This window comes from Triticum urartu, chromosome 6A, assembly GCF_056163025.1.
Source record: "Triticum urartu cultivar PI428250 chromosome 6A, HENAU_Tu73, whole genome shotgun sequence".
NCBI lineage: Eukaryota > Viridiplantae > Streptophyta > Magnoliopsida > Poales > Poaceae > Triticum > Triticum urartu.
In genome coordinates, this window is record NC_141878.1 from 25,300,900 (window position 1) to 25,324,338 (window position 23,439).

General features: G+C 50.1%; 1 protein-coding gene across 1 annotated transcript; it reads left to right on the top strand.

The window, feature by feature from the left end:
- The first annotated feature begins 21,335 nt into the window (after positions 1-21,335).
- Positions 21,336-22,000, top strand: LOC125513746 (histone H2B.2-like). The gene has a single exon (XM_087528526.1). It carries the CDS (start codon positions 21,428-21,430, stop codon positions 21,863-21,865), a length of 438 nt encoding a protein of 145 aa, XP_087384652.1. The 5' UTR covers positions 21,336-21,427; the 3' UTR covers positions 21,866-22,000.
- Positions 22,001-23,439: the final 1,439 nt, after the last annotated feature.

The window sequence follows — 23,439 nt, forward strand, 5'->3', positions numbered from 1 at the left end:
GGGGAAGGAATCCGAGCCGCAACCTCGGAAGGGTGAGCGCGTTCTCCTTGCCACCCACGTCGACCGTGGGTTTTCCTTGCCTCCTCACCCTTTCTTTCGGGGATTTCTGAATTTCTTTGGGGCACAACTACACCACTTCACTCCCAACACAATCATGTATCTCGCTGCTTCCGTGTCTTTGTGCGAGAATTTCTTGGGTTGTCGGCCTCACTGGGGTCTTTTCAAGCACATTTTCACCTGTCGTTCTCAGACGGTGAAAAAGGCCAATCCGAGTGATGAGAGAACACAAGTGATTCAGATGTGCAGGGGTCTTAGTGTTCAGATGAGAGGGAAAAGTTCTTTTCCGGCCATGATTCTTCCCGACTCAGTCCGCGGATGGCAGTCGACCTGGTTTTACTGCAAAGACCAGCCAACGCCAGGGCAGTCGACTGGCCTCCCTCCTTTTACCATGGACCGAGTGAGGAAACCCTCCTCTTTGAAGGTGATCCCGGAGGAGAAGGCGCAAGTTAGGGTGCTGGTCGAACGAGTGGTCCAGCTTATCCGTGACGGGGTCACTGGTATGGATCTCTTGGATGTTTTCCTTCGGTTGCGCATCCAGCCTCTTCAAGCTCGAGACCATCCGATGTGGATGTATTTGGGTCTTGACGAGACCACTCGGATTCACCCGGAGGAGGTCGATGACGACACACTGGAGGGGTGGCTGTCGGGCATCACCGGAAACAAGGACAACCCCAGGGGAGCCAGGAGAGTTCCTCCATTCGACCAGTCCCATGAACCAGAAAAGGTCCGATTCTGAGCTTTTGATTATAATCTGAATTCACCCGCGCAGCTGTCTATACTGCGTCGACTGACTTTATTCTTCCTGCTTTCTTTCAGACCCTTATCGAAATGTACTCAGTGCCCAACGGAGAGCAAGAGCAAGACCCGGAAGGAGAGGCGAGTGGCGGCGACAGTGGCGAATGGCATTCTAATGGAGAAGAGGACGAAGAAAGCGACGACTCAAGTGACGAAGAAGAAGTCGAGTCGCCTCCTCGCAGGGAGAGGCGATCCAAGCTTGACCAAGAACGACCGAGCGCCCGTGAAAAGGCGATTGCTCAGACTGGTCAGTCTTCAAAGCGTCCTCAGACATCTTCACCAACCCCAACTGAAAAAGTATCAAAGCATCTCAAAGTTGCAGAGCAGAAGCCTCGGAAGGCGTTGCCGAAGATTAAGATTGATATCCCCGTCGCTTCTGCATGAGTGTCTCCCTTTGTATTCACTCGACGCTCTGTGCTATTTATTTTTTTCTTGATTTAACCAGACGAACTTTGGAACTGGCAGCGCTGCTACTTCCGGGACCTCAGCTTACAGAGATGAGGATGAGGTAATGGAGGATGCAGTCACTTCCAATCTAGGTATGATTTCTGTCATTCTGTCTTTATTTGGTCGACTCAACTGCAATGTGTACCATTGGGTGATGTGATTTTGGCGATTGATCTTTGAACAGCTCCTAACATTATTGACCTCCCCGATGATGATGATGAAGAGCCTGAGAGGCCTTTGACGAGGAAAAATAGGAAAGCTCCTGCAAGCAAGGTGCCACAGTCGACGCCGATGGTGGAACCAGTCGTTCAGGACGCTGGTGATGCCAATCGGGGTTCTGTTACCTTCGCCGTACCATTGTCGAGTGCCCTGCCTTCTTTATCGACTGCTCAAGCTCCTCCCGACCCACCTTCAGTTTTTGCGATCCATCATGTCCCAGAGGACGAAGTGAATGCTGCCAAGGAAGCCATACGCCAGGCGGGCATTATGATGGAGAAGGTGAAGATGGTGCGGGACGCCAGTCAGGCCGCCTATGACGCCAGCTCGGCTCTCCAAAGCAATGTTCAAGTTAGTTGGTCACCGCTTGTTCTGTTAGGATATGCTATCTGAAGACTCTCTTTCCGAAAATCTTTGCATCTGTACACCCACTGGGTGCGTCGATTGAATTTTTGGACTAGTGGGGGCACACTGAGTGCACCCACTGGGTGGAGTCCCCGAGACTACGGTGGACTGCTGGCAGCCGACTGTAGTCTTTGTATTTTGATTCTTTCGCTTGATCTGGTCTGGCCGTGCCGAGTGTAAACCGAACCGGTGGGGGCACGCAAAGTGCACCCACTGGGTGTAGTCCCCGAGACTATGGTGGACTGCGGGTAGTCGACCGTAGTCTTAGTATTTATTGTCTTTGTCGTTTTTTGCTGTAAAATAACTTCCCCTCCCTGATTGCAGAAATCTTGTGATCTTGGAGCTCGCTTTGCTGACTTGGAGAAACAGCAGATCCAGCTAAACCTTGACTTGGAATTGGCCAAGATAGAGCTGCAAAAGGCCAAGGACGACACCAATGGTAAGACGAGCTTGTCGACTGGTTTGTCTTAGGCTTGAGTACCCTTCTGCTCTTTCTGAATCAAGCACCATTTCTTTGCAGAAAAACTGAATGAAGCTCTGGCGAAGAAGGATCAGGATTTGGCTGCTGCTCAAAAGAAAGCTGATGACAGAACCGCTCTGGCTGAACAGAAACTGGCTTCAGTCGGCCAATTGGAAGAAGAGAACGCCAAGATGAAATCTGCCCTGAACGAAGCCAACAAGGAGTGCACGCGCTTGAAGAAGGACCAGGTCAACCTGTACGAGAAGATGGAAGGCATCGCTCGCGGGAGGGACGATCTGGAGAGCTATCTGAGGAGCCTTGCCAAGAAGTTGTCCATCAAGTTTGAAGGTATACATTTTGTTCCGACTGATGTTTTTTTTGTCGACTCAGCATACGAAAATTGACTTATCCTTGGATCGTGAATGCAGAGTTTTGCCAGAACTTCGAGGAGGAGACCGGGCGGATTGATCCAGGTTTGGACCCCATCAACTCTCCCATGAAAGATGAAACTGCCATGAATCTGCTCCGACTGGAATCACGCATCGACGGTGTTGTGGACTACTTGGCTCGACTGAAGGTCGCCACGTCACGGATCGACACGGCACTTTGGCCAGGGGCCACGCTCCAGAATGATCTCGAGTCTCTGATGACTCGACTTAACGAGATCCCTGGTCGAGTGCAGGAGTGGAAGAAATCTTCTGCCCGGTGTGGTGCTGATGTGGCTCTGTCTTTGGTTTGTGTCCACTGCAAGGAGGTGCGACAAGATAAGCTGGCAGCAATCAAGGTCGCCAAGACCCAGAGGCATGACTTCCGATCTTTTATGGAGACTTTTATTGCTGCAGCCACTCAGATCGCCGACGGCGTCGACTTGGACGAGTTCGTCGAACCTGCCAGTCCTCCTCCTGCGGAGTGAACAAACTTTTATGCCCCACCTTAAATTTGCCTCGGAATGCCGAGTGGTTTTTGTAACCGTTAAACTCTTTCGGGCTGAATGCCCGAGCACTTCAATCTGCGGTCTGGAACCTTTAAGATTTATCTGAAGTTGGTTTATCGTTGAATATCTTCATGAATTCTCCGTCGAGTGGAACTCGTTCTTCACTCGAGACAACTTTTGTATTTGTGGCGCAGCTCTGAAGGAGAAGGTAGCAGTCGACCTGCACCTTGTCGTCCTTGCGGATTGGGATGGAGCGCACGTTGTATTTGTGGCGAAGCTCCCAAGGAGAAGGTGGCAGTCAACATGCACCTCGTCGTCCTTGCGGATTGGGATGGAGCGCACGTTGTATTTGTGGCGAAGCTCCCAAGGAGAAGGTGGCAGTCGACCTGCACCTCGTCGTCCTTGCGGATCGGGATGTGTTTCGTACTTAGGCGAGTACTGGACTGCAGCTAAGCCTCCGAGTGGGAGGGTCGCTCTCCACTCGATAGGATTTTTCGAACTTAGGCGAGTACTGGACTGCAGCTAAGCCCCCGAGCGGGAGGGTTGCTCTCCACTCGGTAGGATTTTTTAAACTTAGGCGAGTACTGGACTGTAGCTAAGCCCCCGAGTGGGAGGGTCGCTCTCCACTCGGTAGGATTTTTCAAACTTAGGCGAGTACTGGACTGCAGCTAAGCCCCCGAGTGGGAGGGTCGCTCTCCACTCGGTAGGATTTTTCAAACTTAGGTGAGTACTGGACTGTAGCTAAGCCCCCAAGTGGGAGGGTCGCTCTCCACTCGGTAGGATTTTTCAAACTTAGGCGAGTACTGGACTGCAGCTAAGCCCCCGAGTGGGAGGCTGGCTCACCACTCGGTAGGATTTTCAAATACTTAGGCGAGTACTGGACTGCAGCTAAGCCCCTGAGTGGGAGGCTGGCTCACCACTCGGTAGGATTTTCAAATACTTAGGCGAAACAGGTTCGTAGCTAAGCCTCCAAGTGAGAGGCTGGCTCACCACTCGGTAGGAAATTATTTTTACAAACTTAGGCGAAACGGATTCGCAGCTAAGCCACCCACTGGGGGATTTCTCACGCAAACAAAAGCAATAACAATCACTGGGAAAATTATAACGCTCTTGTCTTTGATAAATAAACTACAGAAGTTTTTCTTATTACATCTCATCCGAGTGAGAATTCAAGTATAAAAGGGGCGGAGCAGCTCCGCATTCCAGGCTCGTGGCTCATCAATCTGGCGATCAACATTATAAAGGTGGTACGCTCCATTGTGGAGGACTCTGGTGACTATGAAGGGACCTTCCCAAGTAGGAGCGAGTTTGTGTGGTTTCTGTTGATCCACTCGGAGGACCAAGTCTCCTTCTTGGAAGGCTCGACTCTTCACATTTCTGGCATGGAATCGACGCAAGTCCTGCTGATAGATGGTCGATCGGATCATGGCCATTTCTCTTTCTTCTTCCAGGAGGTCGACTGCGTCCTGCCGGGCTTGTTCTGCTTCATCTTCAGAGTAGAGCTCGACTCGGGGTGCGTTGTGAAGCATGTCACTCGGCAAAACTGCTTCGGCTCCGTAGACCAAAAAGAATGGGGTTCTTCCAGTCGATCAGTTCGGGGTTGTCCTCAATCCCCAAAGAACTGATGGAAGCTCGTTGACCCATGCACCTGCTGCATGCTTGAGATCGCGCATCAGTCGGGGTTTCAGTCCTTTGAGAATTAAGCCGTTTGCTCTTTTTGCTTGTCCATTCGACTGGGGGTGAGCGACTGAAGCATAGTCGACTCGTGTGCCTTGAGAGGCGCAAAAGGCTCTGAATTTGTTAGAATCGAAGTTTGACCCATTGTCAGTGATGATGCTGTGCGGAACTCCATATCTGAATATCAACTCTCTGATGAAACTGATAGCAGTGCAAGCATCAAGATTCTTGATAGGCTTAGCTTCAATCCATTTGGTGAACTTGTCGACTGCTACTAGCACATGAGTGAAGCCGCTCCTGCTCGTTCTCAGTGGTCCAACCATGTCTAGTCCCCAAACAGCGAAGGGCCAAACGAGTGGAATGGTTTTCAGGGCTGACGCGGGTTTGTGCGACATATTGGAGTAAAACTGACATCCTTCACATTTGTCGACTATCTCTTTCGCCATTTCGTTCGCCCTTGGCCAGTAGAATCCCGCTCGGTATGCTTTAGCCACAATGGTCCGAGAGGACGCATGATGACCACAGGTCCCCGAGTGGATATCATCAAGGATTAACTGGACTTCTTCTGGTGTTATACACTTCTGACTGACTCCAGTCGCGCTTTCTCTATACAACTGTCCCTTTATGACTGTAAAGGTCTTGGATCAACGGACAATCTGTCGAGCCTCTTCTTCGTCCTCTGGGAGTTCTTTCATTAGGATGTACACGATGTACGGTATCGTCCAGACGAGAGTGATGACCAAAACTTCCATGATCAGGTCGACCACAGCTGGAACTTCAACTTCAATCGGATCCGTGGCACTTTTTGGCCGCGGGGCTTCTTCAGTGAAGGGATCCTCCTGAACTGATGGTGTGTGGATGTGTTCCAAAAACACATTGTTGGGAATGGCTTCTCTTTTGGAACCTATTTTCGCCAAATCATCAGCTGCTTGATTTTTCAGTGGGGGTATGTGATGAAGTTCTAACCCCTCGAATTTCTTCTCCAGCTTTCTCACTGCATTGCAATAACCAGTCATGGCTGGACTTCTGACGTCCCACTCCTTCATCACTTGATTAACCACCAAATCTGAGTCGCCATAGACCATGAGGCGACAGACACCGAGTGAAATGGCCATGTGCAACCCATATAAAAGTGCTTCATATTCTGCCTCATTATTGGAGGAATCAAAGTGGATTTGAAGAACATATCTGAGCTTATCTCCTCGGGGGGAGACCAATACTACCCCGGCACCGGAACCATTCAGCATTTTGGAACCGTCGAAGAACATGGTCCGATGCTCCGAGTGAACCTGAGTCGACAGTTGTTGTTCAATCCACTCGGCGACGAAATCTGCTATTGCTTGGGACTTGATAGCTTTCTTTGCCTCAAATTTGATATCTAGAGGAAGGAGTTCAATCGCCCATTTTGCCACTCGACCAGTTGCATCTCTGTTGTGCAGGATCTCTGATAATGGAGCGTTGCTGACGACTGTAATGGAATGATCAGAGAAGTAGTGAGCAACCTTCTTTGTGGTCATATAAATCCCGTATACAAGCTTCTGATGATGAGGATATCTTTGCTTCGACGGGGTCAAAACTTCAGAAACATAATATGTTGGGCGCTGAACTTTGAAGGCTTTTCCTTCTTCTTCCCGCTCGACCGTAAGTACCGTACTGACGACTTGTCCCGTGGCTGCGATGCAAATCAGCAAAGGCTCTTTGCTGATTGGAGCAGCAAGCACCGGCTGGGTGGAGAGCAGAGCTTTGAGCTCTGCAAACGCTGCATCGGCTTCAGGAGTCCACTCGAACTTGTCTGACTTCTTCATCAGTCGGTAAAGAGGCAATGCCTTTTCACCGAGACGAGAGATGAATCGACTTAAAGCGGCCAAGCAACCAGTAAGCTTCTGGACGTCGTGCACTCGCACAGGATGTTTCATCCGGAGTATAGTACCGACTTTTTCTGGATTGGCATCAATTCCCCGTTCGGAAACGAGTAAACCGAGTAACTTTCCGCCAGGAACTCCGAATGTGCACTTTGATGGATTAAGCTTGATATCATATCTCCTGAGGTTGGCAAAGGTTTCAGCAAGGTCAGTCAGCAGGTCGGAACCCTTCCATGACTTGACCAAAATATCATCCATGTATGCTTCCACATTCCGACTGATTTGAGTGAACAAACACTTCTGAATCATCCTCATGAATGTGGATCCGGCATTCTTGAGGCCGAATGGCATGGTAACATAACAGAAGCACTCGAATGGAGTGATGAAAGCTGTTTTGATCTCATCAGGTCCATACAGACGGATCTGATGGTACCCGGAATAGGCGTCTAAAAAAGACAATCGCTCACATCCCGCAGTCGAGTCGACTATCTGGTCGATGCGGGGGAGAGGAAAATGATCTTTCGGGCAGGCCCGATTGATATGTTTAAAGTCAATGCACATGCGAAGTGACTTGTCCTTCTTGGGGACCATGACAACATTGGCGAGCCACTCGGAGTGGTAAATCTCTCGGATGAACTCCGCTGCTAAGAGCCGAGCCACCTCCTCACCAATAGCCTTTCTCTTCTGGACGGCGGACCGTCGGAGATGTTCTTTGACAGGTTTCACTTTTGAGTCAACTCGTAGGCGGTGCTCAGCCAGCCCCCTAGGAACACCCGGCATGTCAGAAGGCTTCCATGCGAAGATGTCCCAGTTCTCATGAAGGAACTGGATGAGCGCTTCTTCCTATTTGGAGTCGAGTGTTGTTGAGATATGAGTCGGAGCAGCACCGGGATCGGTCGGGTGAATGTGAACCGGCTTCGTTTCACCAGACGACTAAAAAGCTGATTCTATAGCGGGCTTCTTGGTTCGCAACAAATCACTTGGGTCTGCAGTCTTCTGGTACTCCTGCAGCTCCACCACCGCCATCTGAGCATCAGCGATCTTTGGGCCTTTTTGAAAACACTCTTCTGCTTTCTTCCGATTGTCCGTAACAGTGATCACACCTTTGGGACCAGGCATCTTCAATTTGAGATACACATAACATGGTCGAGCCATGAAGCGTGCGTAAGCTGGCCTGCCCAAAATAGCGTGATAAGCACTCTGGAAATCCACAACTTCGAACGTCAACTTTTCTTTGCGGTAATTCTTGGAATCACCGAAAACCACATCAAGAGCAATTTGACCAAGTGACTCAGCCTTCTTCCCAGGAATGACTCCATGGAAACTCATGTTGCTGGTATTGAGTCTGGACATCGGAATGCCCATCCCTTTCAACGTCTCGCATACAGTATGTTCAAACCACTGCCACCATCCATCAAGACTTTGGTCAGTCGAGTGCCTTCAACAACTGGGTCGACCACCAAAGCTTGCCTCCCAGGGGTGGCAATGTGCGTTGGGTGATTGGACTGGGATAATGTGATGGCAGTCTGAGACCACTTCAGATAACTGGGTGTCGCCGGAGCAACCATATTCACCTCATGGTTGATAACTTTCAGTCAACTTTTGCTTTTAACATCAGCAAAAATCATCAAGGTGGAATTGACCTGGGGGTATCCATCATCACTGTCTTCCTTGTCCTCAACTTTGTCCGACTCCTTTTCCTTATCTTTGGGTTGTTTTCCCTGGAACTGCTGGATCAAGAGCCGACACTGTCGAGTGGTATGTTTCGGGTAAATGAGCTTACCCTCTTCATCTTTCTTCGTGTGGATGTGACATGGCAAATCCAACACATCATTTCCGTCTTGGTCTTTAACTTTCTTGGGGTTGCAAGGCCCTTTGGTTTCCCCTTAAACTTTCCTTGAGTTACAGCCAAGGCTTCCCCAGGAGCAGTTGGCTCGGCTTTTCGCTTCTGTTTCCGATTGGAATTTCCTCCTCCGGTTTCTTGGGCGACTGACTTGTGCTTGCCACTCCGGAGTCGATCCTCATCTTCACCATTAGCGTACTTGGTGGCAATCTCCATCATTCGATTCAGAGACATGTCTCCGGTTCGACCGAATTTCAGATTCAGTTCTCTGTACTTGACGCCTTCTTTGAAGGCACAGACTGCTTGGTGATCGGGCACATTCTCTACCGTGTGATGTAACATGATCCATCTCTGGATGTAATCCCTCAAAGTTTCATTCGGCTTCTGCACGCAAGACCGCAGTTCCGTCAGCCCTGCCGGTCGCTTGCATGTTCCTTCAAATGTGGTGACAAACACTCGGCCGAGATCTTCCCAAGTGTAAATGCTGCTGGGTGCTAACTGATTCAGCCACGCTCTAGCCGAGCCCTCCAACATGAGAGGCAGGTGCTTCATGGCCACTTCATCATTGCCACCGCCGATCTGTACAGCCACTCGGTAGTCTTCAAGCCAAGTATCGGGCTTGGACTCACCAGTGAACTTACTAACTCCAGTCGCCAACCTGAAGTTGGGAGGAATCATAGCGGCCATGATGGCTCTACTAAAGCACTCTGGCCCCGAAACATGTACTCTGCTGCTGGTAGGTGCATCTCTGTCGTGACCTTCTCGGTGAGCTCTGTTCCTGTCGACCAAACCTTGAACGAGAATGGATCTCGCATCAAAGCCTGGTTCCTTGGGGTCGACTGGAATCCTTCGCCCAACACTATGAGGGCGCCTGCCATCCTGCTGTCGAGGCACATACGATCCACTCCTCGGGGGAGGGGTGGGCACTCGACGTCGATCGTCATGATCGAATCGGTGATCATACTGCTCACGGTTTCCGTACTGATCACGCTGGTCCCCACGTCCCTCACGCCTCGGGGGCAATCTTGGGCTATGAGCCGACTGGACTGTGTCTGCAGCAATGGATCTGCTATGAATCCTGTTCCGCGACTGAGAAACAACGGAATTCTGGTCTCCTGCTGCCCGGAGTAACGCTCTGATCTGCAACAAGCCTCTGCCAGCCTCTGACTGGGAAGGTTGAATCGACTCTGCTATACGGGTTGCAGCTGCTAAATTCTAAATCAGAGTTCGATATACCTGCGGAGGCGGAAAGAGCTGACGTCAGCTGGATTCTGGAACCCGTTGTCACGCACGCTCGTCGAGTGCTCGCTGGAGGTTCTCCAGTCGAGTGCGCTCGACCAAATTTGCCAGGCGCGCGTCCTCCAAGGCACGAGCCTCGGAAGTTTCTCCAACGATAGGAGTGTGCAGTGCATCCATGTTCGGGCGACGAAGCTCTTCTCTCTGCAGCGACGTGAGAGGCTCGGGGAGATATTCCTCATGGGGATGCGACGGGTCGCCTCCACCTGCGCCTCCGTCGGTGCGGGGAAAACCAGGAGGACTGCGCGGTCCATCGACCATCAGAACCTTCACCGCCGGATCACTGCTGTCGCACTCGGATGCGGTCTCTGCGGAGCCAGTCGACAGGACGAACAGACCGTAGAGAGATTCGTTGGGCTCGATCACCGCAACTTGAGGGGTGGCCGACTGGCGTGCCACCGCGTGTTTCACCCACCGCTGAAGTCTCGACCGACCGGAGCGCTTGCGCCGGCGGGAAACAAGGAGGGAGGACAACACAGGGGCCGACCGATAATGGGTCGACGGTTGCCGCAAGAGGACGTCGCGAACGCACGCGCGAAAGTGCGTTGCCCCGCGGACAGGGAGTGCGTCGACGTCGAGCGGAGCCTCCTGAAGCCAAGCGGAGTCGTCGACGATGAACGTGAGCACGCCAAGACGGATCTCGCGGCCCTCCACCAAAACTCCGCCAGAAACCATGATGATTTGGATCGGAAAAGATCGCAACTCCTCCAACAAATCGCTAAGACACCGCCGCAAGGTGGGCGCCAACTGTCGTGGTTCTAGGTCTGACAGTAATGTTGGGGGGTAGGTATGGAGAGGCAAGATCTTAGCTATGGAGTAGTTGTAAGAACACGAGGTTTACGAGTTCAGACCCTTATCAGAGGAAGTAATAGCCCTACGTCTCGGAGCCCAGAGGCGGTCGACTGGATTATGTGTGTATGAATTACAGGGGTGCGAACCCTTTACACTGAGGAGGGGGGTGGCTTATATAGAGTTCACCAGACCCCTCCGGCCCTCAGTTATGCAGGGTTTTAAGTACATTAAGGTCGGGCGTTACTGGTAACGCCCCTAATAAAGTGCTATGATGACCATAAAAGCTACTTAATGACCAACCGTTAGCGTGCGGAGTGACTTTAGGTCTCCTCGTCGTCGAGTGGTTGGATCTTGGTCGAGTGATTGCTTCTTGGTCGAGTGTCTTCGAGTCTGTCGAGTGGAACACCTCCAAGTCGATTGAAAGGTGATTTATTCTAGAGATGTCCTTGGGTAGGGCAGTTAGGACATGTCCATGACCCTACCCTAGGTACATAGCTTCATCAACGCCCGCTTGACAGCTTTGGTTTTGGGGGCGAGATGGTTTGACCATTTTATCCCCGGTTGGTTTTGCTGCTTTCTCTACGGATTTCCGTTTCCAGAAGGGATCATCACCCTATGCATACATACATACACAGAAGAAGGATTACAGTTTGAGAAAATTAAAAATATCAAAGATGAAAAGGAAGTATAGTGCTTACAGCAGGCGGTTTGTTCTTAGTATAGAAGGGGTTCAAGCCGGTTTGACTACAGACTAATTCCAATTCATTCAAAATTTTCTTTACACCTTCAGTGACTTCTTCATCGGTCACCTGAATGTTGCAATGGCGTTGAGGGTCTTCAACATCACCGTGATTGTTTACACCATTTAGCAAAGATAGGTGAAGTAGCAAAAGGAGGGTCAGGTTTCATTCTAGCATTTAGAGATTGCTTACTCCATTTAGCTAATAACCTTTTGAGTTCATTTCTATTTTTGCAAGCTAAAATAGCTAAAGAAGCTTCTTGATCAAAAACATAACCCTTAGGAATAACAAGTGATTCTTCATCATCACTTTCATCAGTATCATCAGATTCAATATTTTCAATCTCTCTAGCCCTAGCAAGTTGTTCATCAAGAAAATCACTAAGTGGCACAGTAGTATCAGGCATAGAGGTAGTTTCATCATAAGTATCATGCATAGCAGAAGTGGCATCATCAATAACATGCGACATATCAGAATGAATAGCAGAAGCAGGTGTAGGTGTCGCAAGCTTACTCATAACAGAAGGTGAATCAAGTGCAGAGCTAGATGGCAGTTCCTTACCTCCCCTCGTAGTTGAGGGATAGATCTTGGTTTTTGGATCTCTCAAGTTCTTCATAATGATAAGCAGATATATATCCCAAGTGACTCAAAGAATAGGGCTATGCTCCCCGGCAACGACGCCAGAAAGTATTCTTGATAACCCACAAGTATAGAGGATCGCAACAGTTTTCGAGGGTAGAGTATTCAACCCAAATTTATTGATTCGACACAAGGGGGGCCAAAGAATATTCTCAAGTATTAGCAGCTGAGTTGTCAATTCAACCACACCTGGAAACTTAATATCTACAGCAAAGTGTTTAGTAGCAAAGTAATATGATAGTGGTGATAACGGTAGGAAAAGGTAACAATAGTAAAAGTAATGTTTTTGGTATTTTGTAGTGATGATAGCAATAGCAACGGAAAAGTAAATAAGCGAAGAACAATATATGAAAAGCTCGTAGGCAATGGATTAGTGATGGAGAATTATGCCGGATGCGGTTCATCATGTAACAGTCATAACCTAGGGTGACACAGAACTAGCTCCAGTTCATTGATATAATGTAGGCATGTATTCCGAATATAGTCATACTTGCTTATGGAAAAGAACTTGCATGACATCTTTTGTACTACCCTCCCGTGGCAGCGGGGTCCTTACGGAAACTAAGGGATATTAAGGCCTCCTTTTAATAGAGAACCGGAACAAAGCATTAACACATAGTGAATACATGAACTCCTCAAACTACGGTCATCACCAGTAAGTATCCCGATTATTGTCACTTCGGGGTTAACGGATCATAACACATAATAGGTGACTATAGACTTGCAAGATAGGATCAAGAACACTCATATATTGATGAAAACATAATAGATTCAGATCTGAAATCATGGCACTCGGGCCCTAGTGACAAGCATTAAGCATAGCAAAGTCATAGCAACATCAATCTCAGAACATAGTGGACACTAGGGATCAAACCCTAACAAAACTAACTCGATTACATGATAGATCCCATCCAACCCATCACCGTCCAGCAAGCCTACGATGGAATTACTCACGCACGGCGGTGAGCATCATGAAAATGGTGATGGAGGATGGTTGATGATGATGATGGCGACGGATTCCCCTCTCCGGAGCCCCGAACGGACTCCAGATCAGCCCTCCCGAGAGGTTTTAGGGCTTGGCGGTGGCTCCGTATCGTAAAACGCGATGATTTCTTCTCTTTGATTTCTTTCTCCCCAAAACTAAATATATGGAGTTGGAGTTGGAGTCGGAGAGGCAACAGGGGGCCCACGAGGTAGGGGGGCGCGCCCTAGGGGGGCAGGCATGCCCCCACCCTTGTGGAGAGGTGGTGGGCCCCTTGGCCTTCATCTTTTGCAGGTATTTTTCTTATTTTCTAAAAAGTGGCTCCGTGAAGTTTCAGGTCATCCTGAGAACGTTTGTTTCTGCACATAAATGACACCATGGTAATTCTGCTGAAAACAGCATCAGTCCGGGTTAGTTCCATTCAAATCATGCAAGTTAGAGTCCAAAACAAGGGCAAAAGAGTTTGGAAAAGTAGATACGACGGAGACGTATCAACCACCCCACTAGTATCCGTCATGGCGGATCCGCCGCATTGGTCTTAGACCCCATCATCGACGGATTTCATCTCACTCGAGTCCTTATGGACGGCGGCAGCAGCCTGAACCTGCTCTATCAGGATATAGTGCGCAAAATGGGTATAGATCCCTCGAGGATCAAACCCACCCAAACCACCTTTAAGGGCATCATCCCAGGTGTAGAGGCCCATTGCATGGGCTCAATCACACTAGAAGTGGTCTTCGGATCTCCGGACAACTTCCAAAGCGAGGAGTTAATCTTCGATATCGTCCCGTTCCGCAGTGGATATCACGCACTACTCGGACGAACCACATTTGCAAAATTCAATGCGGTATCGCATTACGCATACCTCAAGCTCAAGATGCCAGGACCTAGGGGGGTCATAACAGTCAATGGAAACACAGAACGCTCGCTCCGCACGGAAGAGCACACTGCGGCCCTCGCAGCAGAAGCACAAAGCAGCCTTTTAAGGAAAACCACCAATTCGGCGATACAGCACCCGGACACCATTAAGCGAGTCCGGAGTAACCTGCAACAGGATCGCCTGGCACGTTCAGAGCTCGCCTAGCAATTCGGCCCCCGTCCCAGTCCCAGTCAAGCGACGAAATCCGTGCCGCGCGCACATAATTACGCATTGAAAATACCATGGGCATAGGCGGGGGCACGATCAGGGCACGTCCCGCAATGCGGCTTAACCGCCCTAGGGGCTGCATACCTTTGTCATTTTTCCTCTTTCAGGACCTTACTCTCTGGAAGCCCTTTCCGACAGTATGACTGCCGGACACATTACGGGAAGGAACAACCAAGGAGGCAAGAAGCTAAGACGTACAAGGGAACCCCCAGGTGGTCTCTAATAATGATCGGTATACCCGCTTTTTACTAACCATACGCAGCTTGCCCTTGGATAGGACATGTCAAATAGTCCTATTTTTTGCTTATTGCACTACTTGTATCAGTACGCTTCGACGTATTATTTAAATAACAATGCATATCATTAACCTATTATTGCATTATCCACCCCTTTTTTCTTATATGTTCATTTATGATAACTTGCACCCGTACATTCTGGTATGGTCAGTACGCCAGGGGCTTTCGTTTACCCCATAATATGGCGTAAAAAGTCCGAACACTTTCGACAGTGCGACACCCCGAACTTATAGCATTATATGCATCAGCTCCGAATCATGTCTTGGGTCAATAGTTGGGTTTGCCCGGCTCCCATGTTTTGGTACCTTACATTCCGCTATATCGGCTAAGGTAGCGCTGGGAGAAGTACTGCGATTGTGTCCCGGTTCTTCCGGACGAGCACCTCAGTAGAGAAAGTCGAAAACTGACTGTCATGATAAGGCGAGAGCTGGTCGCTGTTCGAGAGGTCTCAAGTCCTTAAAGACTTTTTCCACTTCGGGCGAGGAGTCGGCCTTGCCCGACTTAGGCGTATAATAGCGCTCCAAATTCGGCCTTCCGAATACTAGGGGCTTCGCCAAAATTTAAAATTGTAGACTTCTATGGCTAAGTGAGAGTGATAAAGCCTTATAGTCCGATTGCCTGGTTCGTTGTGTTGAACACCTCCCTCGAACGACCCAAAATTGGGATAAAGAGTGCTCAGGTTTATCCCGAACACCCCAGTACTAGTTACATGGGGGCAAAAGCCGACGACTGGTCAACTCTCAGATTTTATAAACGACCGCATAGAAGGTAATATTTTAAATTCAAAAAGCGTTGCATAGCGCAAATGAACTCGTTTCACATTACAGGATCACATGAGCATGTTCATTCAAAAATTACATCTCTAGCACATTCCTCCGCCACAAGGCGGGAACCCTTCAGGACATTGTCATAATACATTTCGGGGCAGCGATGCTCCTTGCCCTCTGGTGGCCCCTCCTTCACCAGCTTTACGGCGTCCAGCTTCGCCTAGTGCACCTTCGCCCGGGCAAAAGCCCTGCGCACACCCTCGATGCAGACGGACCACTTTATGACTTCAAGCCATGGGTAGGCATCCACAAGCCGCCTCACCAGACCGAATTAGCTGCCAGGCACAGGATCGCCAGGCCACATCCGGACTATAAGACCCTTCATGGCATGTTCAGCCGCCTTGTGAAGCTCGACCAGTTGCTTCAGCTGGTCGCTCAAGGGCATTGGGTGTTCAGTCCCAGTATACTGAGACCAGAACAAATTTTCCGTCGAGCTCCCCTCCTCAGCTCGGTAAAACTCCGCGGCATCCAGTACACTGCAGGGACGATCTGCGAACGCTCCTGGAGAGCTCCGAACTCGGGTAAGTAAAAGGAAAGTTTCCTTCACATGCTTGCTTTGCATAATGAATGCCTTACCCGCTGCTATCTTCTTCACCGCATCAATCTCCTGGAGGGCCTTGTGGGCTTCAGCCTTGGTGCTCCGTGCGCTTTCGAGCGCCTTCGCAAGCTCAGACTCTCGCGTCTTAGAGTCAAGCTCCAAGGACTCGTGTTTTTTGGCAAGAGCCTCGAGCTCTTGCTGCACCTCGCCTACCCGGGATTCTTGCTTTTCCCGCTCAATACGCTCCTTGGTCGCTTTGTCTTCGGCCTTGGACAGCGCCTTCTTCAGGGTCGCCACCTCGGTCATGGCCCCTGGCAAATTCATGATGATCCTATTACTTTACAACCGAATTTCTTTTTAATATATAGACAAGGTATTGCTTACATTTGCTCTCCTCGAGCTGCCTCTTGGTAAGGCCGAGCTCTTTCTCGGACCGCCCAAGGTCCTGCTTCAGTGCAGCGACCTCCGTAGTACGTGCGGCAGCGGCCAGCAGTGAAGCCTGCATATGCACATAGACATATTTTGATTAGACTCCTGAGTCATTATTTGATCCTCTATTCGACCTTTCTTTGCGAACGCCAAATAGGGCATCAGGGGCTACTGTCTATGCGGTTTCCTATATTTTGATTGCTTACCTCAAAGCCTGTTAGGAGGCTGGCACAAGCTTTGGTTAGTCCATTTTTGGCGGACTGAACTTTCTCGAACACCGCACTCTTGATAGTGTGGTGCTCTTCGTCGATGGAAGCGCCGCAAAGCGCTTCTAGCAAGTTGTCCGGTGCCTCTGGATGGACAGAGGCCACCGGCACGGGCGGCTTGCCCCTCTTAATGGGGGATCGCCTACCAGTCCGGAACCACCGAAGGTTCCGGCGCAGTGTTCGGCTGGGGGTCGAACTTGGAGCCCGTGGGAGTCTTGCTCCCTTTGCGCCCAGGGTCCGGAAGGTCGCCTCGAGGCATCCCCAGGACTACCTTCCCTCGGCTCGGTGCCTTTTGAGACAACACCTCGACTTTGTCCGTAGGGCAAGGGGTGGAGGCGGTCGGAAGTGAATCGCTATTCATATCCAACGAGTCCAAAGAACCGTCCGACGAAGATACGTCGAGACGGGCTCGGGACGGACTGCATAATCATATTCGGCGTAAGGAGAAGCAGTGCAATAAAACATACCATGAATTACTATGGTATCCGGATACTTACGACGTCGCCAGGGGCTTATCCCTGGGTAACCACTCATCGCCACTGTAGGCCGCCGTCATGGAGCAGTCCGGAAGGAGGGTCCTTCCCTTCTTGGACCCTTCGGCCTCCCCGGTTGGGGCAGCCTTCCTTTTCTTGTCTCCCACGGTTGGGGGGGAGAACTTTCCTCTTCCTCCTCCTCATTTTCGTGGGAGGAGTGCGCCTCAGAGTTGTCGTACGATGAGTCCGATATAACTTTGCGCCGGAGACCCTTTCGGGTCCCCGTGGCCTTCTTCTTGGCCTTCTTCACCGGCACCTCGTAAGGTGCCAGAACCAGCATCTCCGCTAGGAGAGCATCTGCAGGATCTTCAGGCAGGGGGGCTGGGCAATCGATCTGCTCCGCTGTCTCTACCCAGTCCTGTTAAGGGCATGGAAGCTTAGATCCCACACATGATTAAACTGGGCAAATAAATATCCTATGAGATATAAAAACTTACCGGATTGGCATGGCGCTTTGCGCTGAGTCCGCGGTTCTTGGTAAGGGGAGGAGGTACCTCGATGCCCTTGAACAGCACCTTCCAGACGTCCTTGTGCGTCGTGTCGAAGAGCTCTCACAGCATCTGGTGCTTGGCCGGATCAAACTCCCATAAATTGAATACCCGTCGTTGACACGAGAGGATCTGGCGGAAGAGCATGACCTGGACCACGTTGACGAGCTTGATTTTCTTGCTCATCATGTTCTTGATGCAGGTCCGGAGTCCGGTCAGCTCTACCGGGGAACCCTAGGACAGGCCCTTCTCTTTCTAGGAAGTGAGCCACGTGGGGATTCCGGATCGAAATTCGGGGGGCGCCACCCAGTTGGTGTCGCGCGGCTCGGTGATGTAGAACCACCCCGATTGCCACCCCTTTATGGTCTCCACATAGGAGCCTTCGAGCCAGGTGACGTTAGGCATTTTTCCCACCATGGCGCCTCTGCACTCTGCTTGCTGGCCGACCACCACCTTCGGTTTAACATTGAAGGTCTTCAGCCACAGGCCGAAATGGGGCCTGATGTGGAGGAAGGCCTCACACATGACGATAAACGCCGAGATGTTGAGGATGAAATTGGGGGCCAAATCATGAAAATCCAGCCCATAGTAGAACATGAGCCCACGGATAAACGGGTGAAGGGGAAATCCCAGTCCGCGGACAAAGTGGGTAAGGAAAACTACCCTCTCATGGGGTTTGGGTGTAGGGATGATCTGCCCCGCATCTGGCAGCTGGTGCGCGATGTCCGCAGCCAGATATCCGGCTTCCGTAGCTTTGTGATATTCTCCTCTGTGACGGAGGAGACCATCCACTTGCCTCCTGCTCCGGACATGCTTGGAGTGGTTTGAGGAGAAAGACGCGAACTTGGGCGCTGGAGCTCGAGTGTGCGAGAATGGATAAGCAAGGAGGAAGAAGGCGTGGGTAAAAAGGGTGAATCTTTGTCCCTTTATAAAGGCAGAGGAGGCGATGCGCCTCCTCACTTACCTGGTAAAATCGCTTATTCCCCGAACGCCGTAATTGATGGCGCGGTTGGGTTACCCATACCCGTATTGATGAGAATCATGTGATAAGGGGACACGATCTCTGCTTAGACAAGACGTGTCAAGAAAACCGCCTCGCGATATGTGCAGTGCTGGCTGAGAAAAACAGTTCGAATAATGACCGGGCCGTGGTATGATGTCATGCTGTCAAACGTGTCAGCAGATTGGATTTGTGGAAATATTATTCTCTCTACTGTGGTATATGGAACTTGTTTTGCAGAGCCGGACACTATCCTTGTGTTCAAAAAATTTCTATGGAGTATTCGGAGGAAGAACCCGCCTTGCAATGCCGAAGACAAGTCTGCGCGCTGGACTCATCGTCATTGAAGCCTGGTTCAGGGGCTACTGAGGGAGTCCTGAATTAGGGGGTCTCCGGACAGCCGGACTATATCCTTTGGCCAGACTGTTGGACTATGAAGATACAAGAAGACTTCGTCCCGTGTCCGGATGGGACTTTCCTTGGCGTGGAAGGCAAACTTGGCAATACGTATATGTGGATCTCCTCCCTTGTAACCGACTCTGTGTAACCCTAGCCCCTCCGGTGTCTATATAAACTGGAGGGTTTAGTTCGTAGGACAACATACAATCATACCATAGGCTAGCTTCTAGGGTTTAGCCTCTACGATCTCGTGGTAGATCAACTCTTGTAATACTCATATCATCAAGATCAATCAAGCAGGACGTAGGGTATTACCTCCATCAAGAGGGCCAGAACCTGGGTAAACATCGTGTCCCCCGCCTCCTGTTACCATCCGCCTTAGACGCATAGTTCGGGACCCCCTACCCGAGATCCGCCGGTTTTGACACCGACAGTCGAGCTTTGCAAGCTCCGCCGGCGTGAGTTCCGACCACGGCTTATTGGTACCCTTCTTCTTCGCCACGGGCTGCGCGGTAGCGTTCGGGTCGTCGGGATACTTCGGGCCGCCGGCCATGGAGGAGAGAGTGGAGGGGGAGCACGGGAGAGTTTGGGGGAAATGGAGGGAAAGTGGGCGTCTATGTGCTCAACGGGTGGGCCAGGGGAGGACAAGGGTGTGTGTCCCGCCCATCCGTGTAGTGTCTGTTTCGATGCAAACACGACCCAAATTTGGGTCGGGAATGGGTCGAAAGCGGACAGAAAACAAACATTTGTCCGTTTGCTCCTGTGCGTTGGGACGCATTTTATGCCCTTTATCCCTAAACGGACGCCGCGGACCATTTGGGGTTGTGTGTTGGAGTTGGCTTAAGCGAGTGGTTCAACGCGCAGATGACTTGTTAGGGGGGTTGACCGAGTCCTGGGGCTTGGAGGATGAGGTTGCCAGCGAAATCTATACTCCAACGACAGTGAATTCGAGCATCATTTCCTTGTTGGAGGCATCAAGGTGGCAATCCTCCATTTCCCTCTCAACAAGCTACGGTGGAAAACCTAGATCTGTTTTTTACCGAATTGGGCGATGACAGTGTTGTTAGCTTTGCTTAGCGTCACACGCATTCCCTCTTGAGGGCATAGCTTTGGATGTGTCGGTCGAAGGGACGCACGGCTTGTGGAGTTGGTCGGCGACGACTAGCGTGGTTTCGCCCGTGAGGCAAACATGGGGTCGACGATGATGATTCATCGACGGTGGGTAGTAGGAGCATCCTTTACATGAGAGGTGCGTCGGGGTAAGCCATGTGAGCCAACCTCGTGGGATCGAAGCGACATATGTTTGATTTATCAGACATATCATTCCTATCTGGTGTCGTCGTGGTTCACAGACAAATCTTGTGATTAGCCCGAATTAATGCAACAAATCTCGGTGTGCAGTCTGGTAGCGGCGAAGGCGCTCAAGTGTGTGGCTGGGTGTGTAGTAGGTGTTGCCTTTCCGGCATGTTGTATGAAATGTGGTCTTTCATGCCCAGTCTAACTAGGCCCTAGCCGTTCAGATATGGCGTGATTTTTCTCAATAGCCGAGCGGCCCTTTTTTTATTCTTCTTTTTTAGCACATGCTTATGCGGTGCATTGCCTATTTGGGTTGTTCTTGTAATACCCATTTCTAATCGATGTTTTTTTTTGTAGGGTTCTAATCTATGGATTTGACAACTCTCCAACTTCTTTTTTTTTTTGCAAAATAATAACTCTCATACCTAGGCCCTATTCGGCAGTCATCCGCCTTCGTAGGATACGGGAGCGCACGGAGCGCCAGTTTATCAACTCTGAAAAATTAGGTTGCGGGCCATTTTGCTCCGACCGCTCGAGGAGCGGAGCTGCAGAGCGGAGAGCTGCCGAACACAACCTTAACTCTAAAGAAAAACAAAGACTGCCCCATCTTCTGTATCCCGTTGTTGATGAATCAACAGGAACACCTCCCTAAAAGATACCAATAGAGAGAGACCTCCCTAAAAATAAAATAAAAATCATTAGTGAGAGACCTGTGGCGTGTGAATTTCTTCTCTTGAGCATCCTCCAGCCAAACCGGCCATCGATCCGCGCCGCTCCAGCACGAGGTCGTCGTCTGCCGCCGCGCCCACGTACGTTCTCGCCACGTCATCGATCCGCGCCCAAGGGCATCGGGTCCGTCCGTCTCAAGCATCACCGAACGGCTGGAACCAGTCCACGGCATGGATCCGAGGCACCAGCCTCCCCGCCCACCTCCCTCCTCCTTCTCCCCGCTCCCTACATAACCTCGCCGCCCCCTCCGTCTCTACACACCACAGCATCCGCAACCCCCTCACGTCCCACACCAAGCCCCACGCTCGAACCACCACCACCACCAGCACCCATGGCACCCAAGGCAGCGGAGAAGAAGCCGGCGGCGGCCACGGCCGAGAAGACCACCGCGGGGAAGAAGCCCAAGGCGGAGAAGCGGGCGCCGGCGTCCAAGGAGGCCGGCGGCGAGGGGAAGACGAGGGGCAGGAAGAAGGGCAGCAAGGCCAAGAAGGGTGTGGAGACGTACAAGATCTACATCTTCAAGGTGCTCAAGCAGGTGCACCCGGACATCGGCATCTCCTCCAAGGCCATGTCCATCATGAACTCCTTCATCAACGACATCTTCGAGAAGCTCGCCGGCGAGTCCGCCAAGCTCGCCCGCTACAACAAGAAGCCCACCATCACGTCCCGGGAGATCCAGACCTCCGTCCGCCTCGTCCTCCCCGGCGAGCTCGCCAAGCACGCCGTCTCTGAGGGCACTAAGGCCGTCACCAAGTTCACCTCATCCTAGGCTTCATCGTCTGTGTCATGAGCTGATGGTGGCAGGCGTCGTGTACGTAGTTGGCAACAGTACGATGTTACAATCTCTGTAAGAATTGTGCTGCTTGCGGACTTGAAGAAATAGTGATGTTGCTGTTTGAATCAATGTTCGTCTGTGCTTGCGTGTCGCTTCAGAGTTCAGACTCTTCTTGATGCCATTTGTTTATGTCAGCAAGTTTCTCCTATGATGGTTTGTCTAATTTAATTTGCTGTCATTTTATCTACTCTGATTGTTTCCAAGTCTGCAGATAGAAACTGCTGATTTTAAATCTACAATCTTTGCAGTTTGAAATTCTGTACTGCCAGCTAAATTCATGAGTTTTCCTCTTAACCTATATACTGTTGCTGCCATTTGAGTAAAACTGAAGTTGGTGAGCCTTGTTAATTTCTGAAACAATCATTCCAAGTTTTTTCCTTGGTGGACTTGTCATCCATATGGCAAGAGGCCAAGAACAGCTTGACCGCTAGTGCTCAGAAAGTCACAATGCATTAGATTCAGATTAGCTTCTTGAGATAAATTAGAGGCTTTTCGCAAAAAAAAGAAGCGACAAATTAGAGGCAGCGCACCCATGTGTTTATTCTATTGATTCATTTCTCTATGTATTGTACATTTGTATGGATATATGAATTCTAAGTTACATGCATTGGCAAGAACCATTCACAATTCGCCATCTTTGGTTACGGGAGCTGTTCCTCATTTGTGTTAGATGATGTTACTACCTTGTAAGAGTTGTGCCGCGTGAATCTGAAGAAATAGTATTGTTGTTGTTTACTTTAATGTTCAAGGTGTGCTTGCATGTCACATCAGATTCTTTACATAGAAGTTTTTAGTTTGAATTTCTATAGTTAGTTCATGAATCTTGCGTCATATCAAAAATTAATGTCCAGGCTTTGTTAGCTTTCTCATTTTCTCTACTCATTTTGGCGCCATATAAAAAATTCAAACCTCTACCGTTGGTGCCATATAAAAGCAAACGGACATCATGCTGCGAGGCAGCCTGGAGGAATTTGAAAATTTCGGAGGGTGCAACAAGCAGTGCCAGGAACAGAGGCATTTGAGCTGCCACTGTAGTTGACATGCATTCAAACCTTGCGGATATCATAGGGAGTTTGACGGAATATTTGGAGAGGATTGCTAGGTGAATGCAATGCTAAATTTGGCGGTTTTAGCTGGGTCCTGCTTGAATCATTTTCATTTCAAATTTTCTTGATCTTTAGCAAATGATCCCTTCCCCTGTTAATGCAGAAGCAGAGCTCCTGCTGTTAAAGTCAAAATAGATGCAAAAGCCACAAATGCAGATGAACGCATTTTCCTGCCAAAAAACAGAAGTCAGAATGAGAGAAATGATTAGAGGGGACTGAAGCTCGACAAATAGAAAAGGTGGAGTGGAAAAAAATGATTTGATTGTCTGAAGGAACAACTTGCAGCGCTAAAGATGCAGTTGAGGTACAAGAGAACCAATACAACTTGAGGTATACCCTTAGCTAAATCCAGTAGTAAAAAAGAACCAAGGCTCCATGGACATGAGGCGAAAACATTCTGGT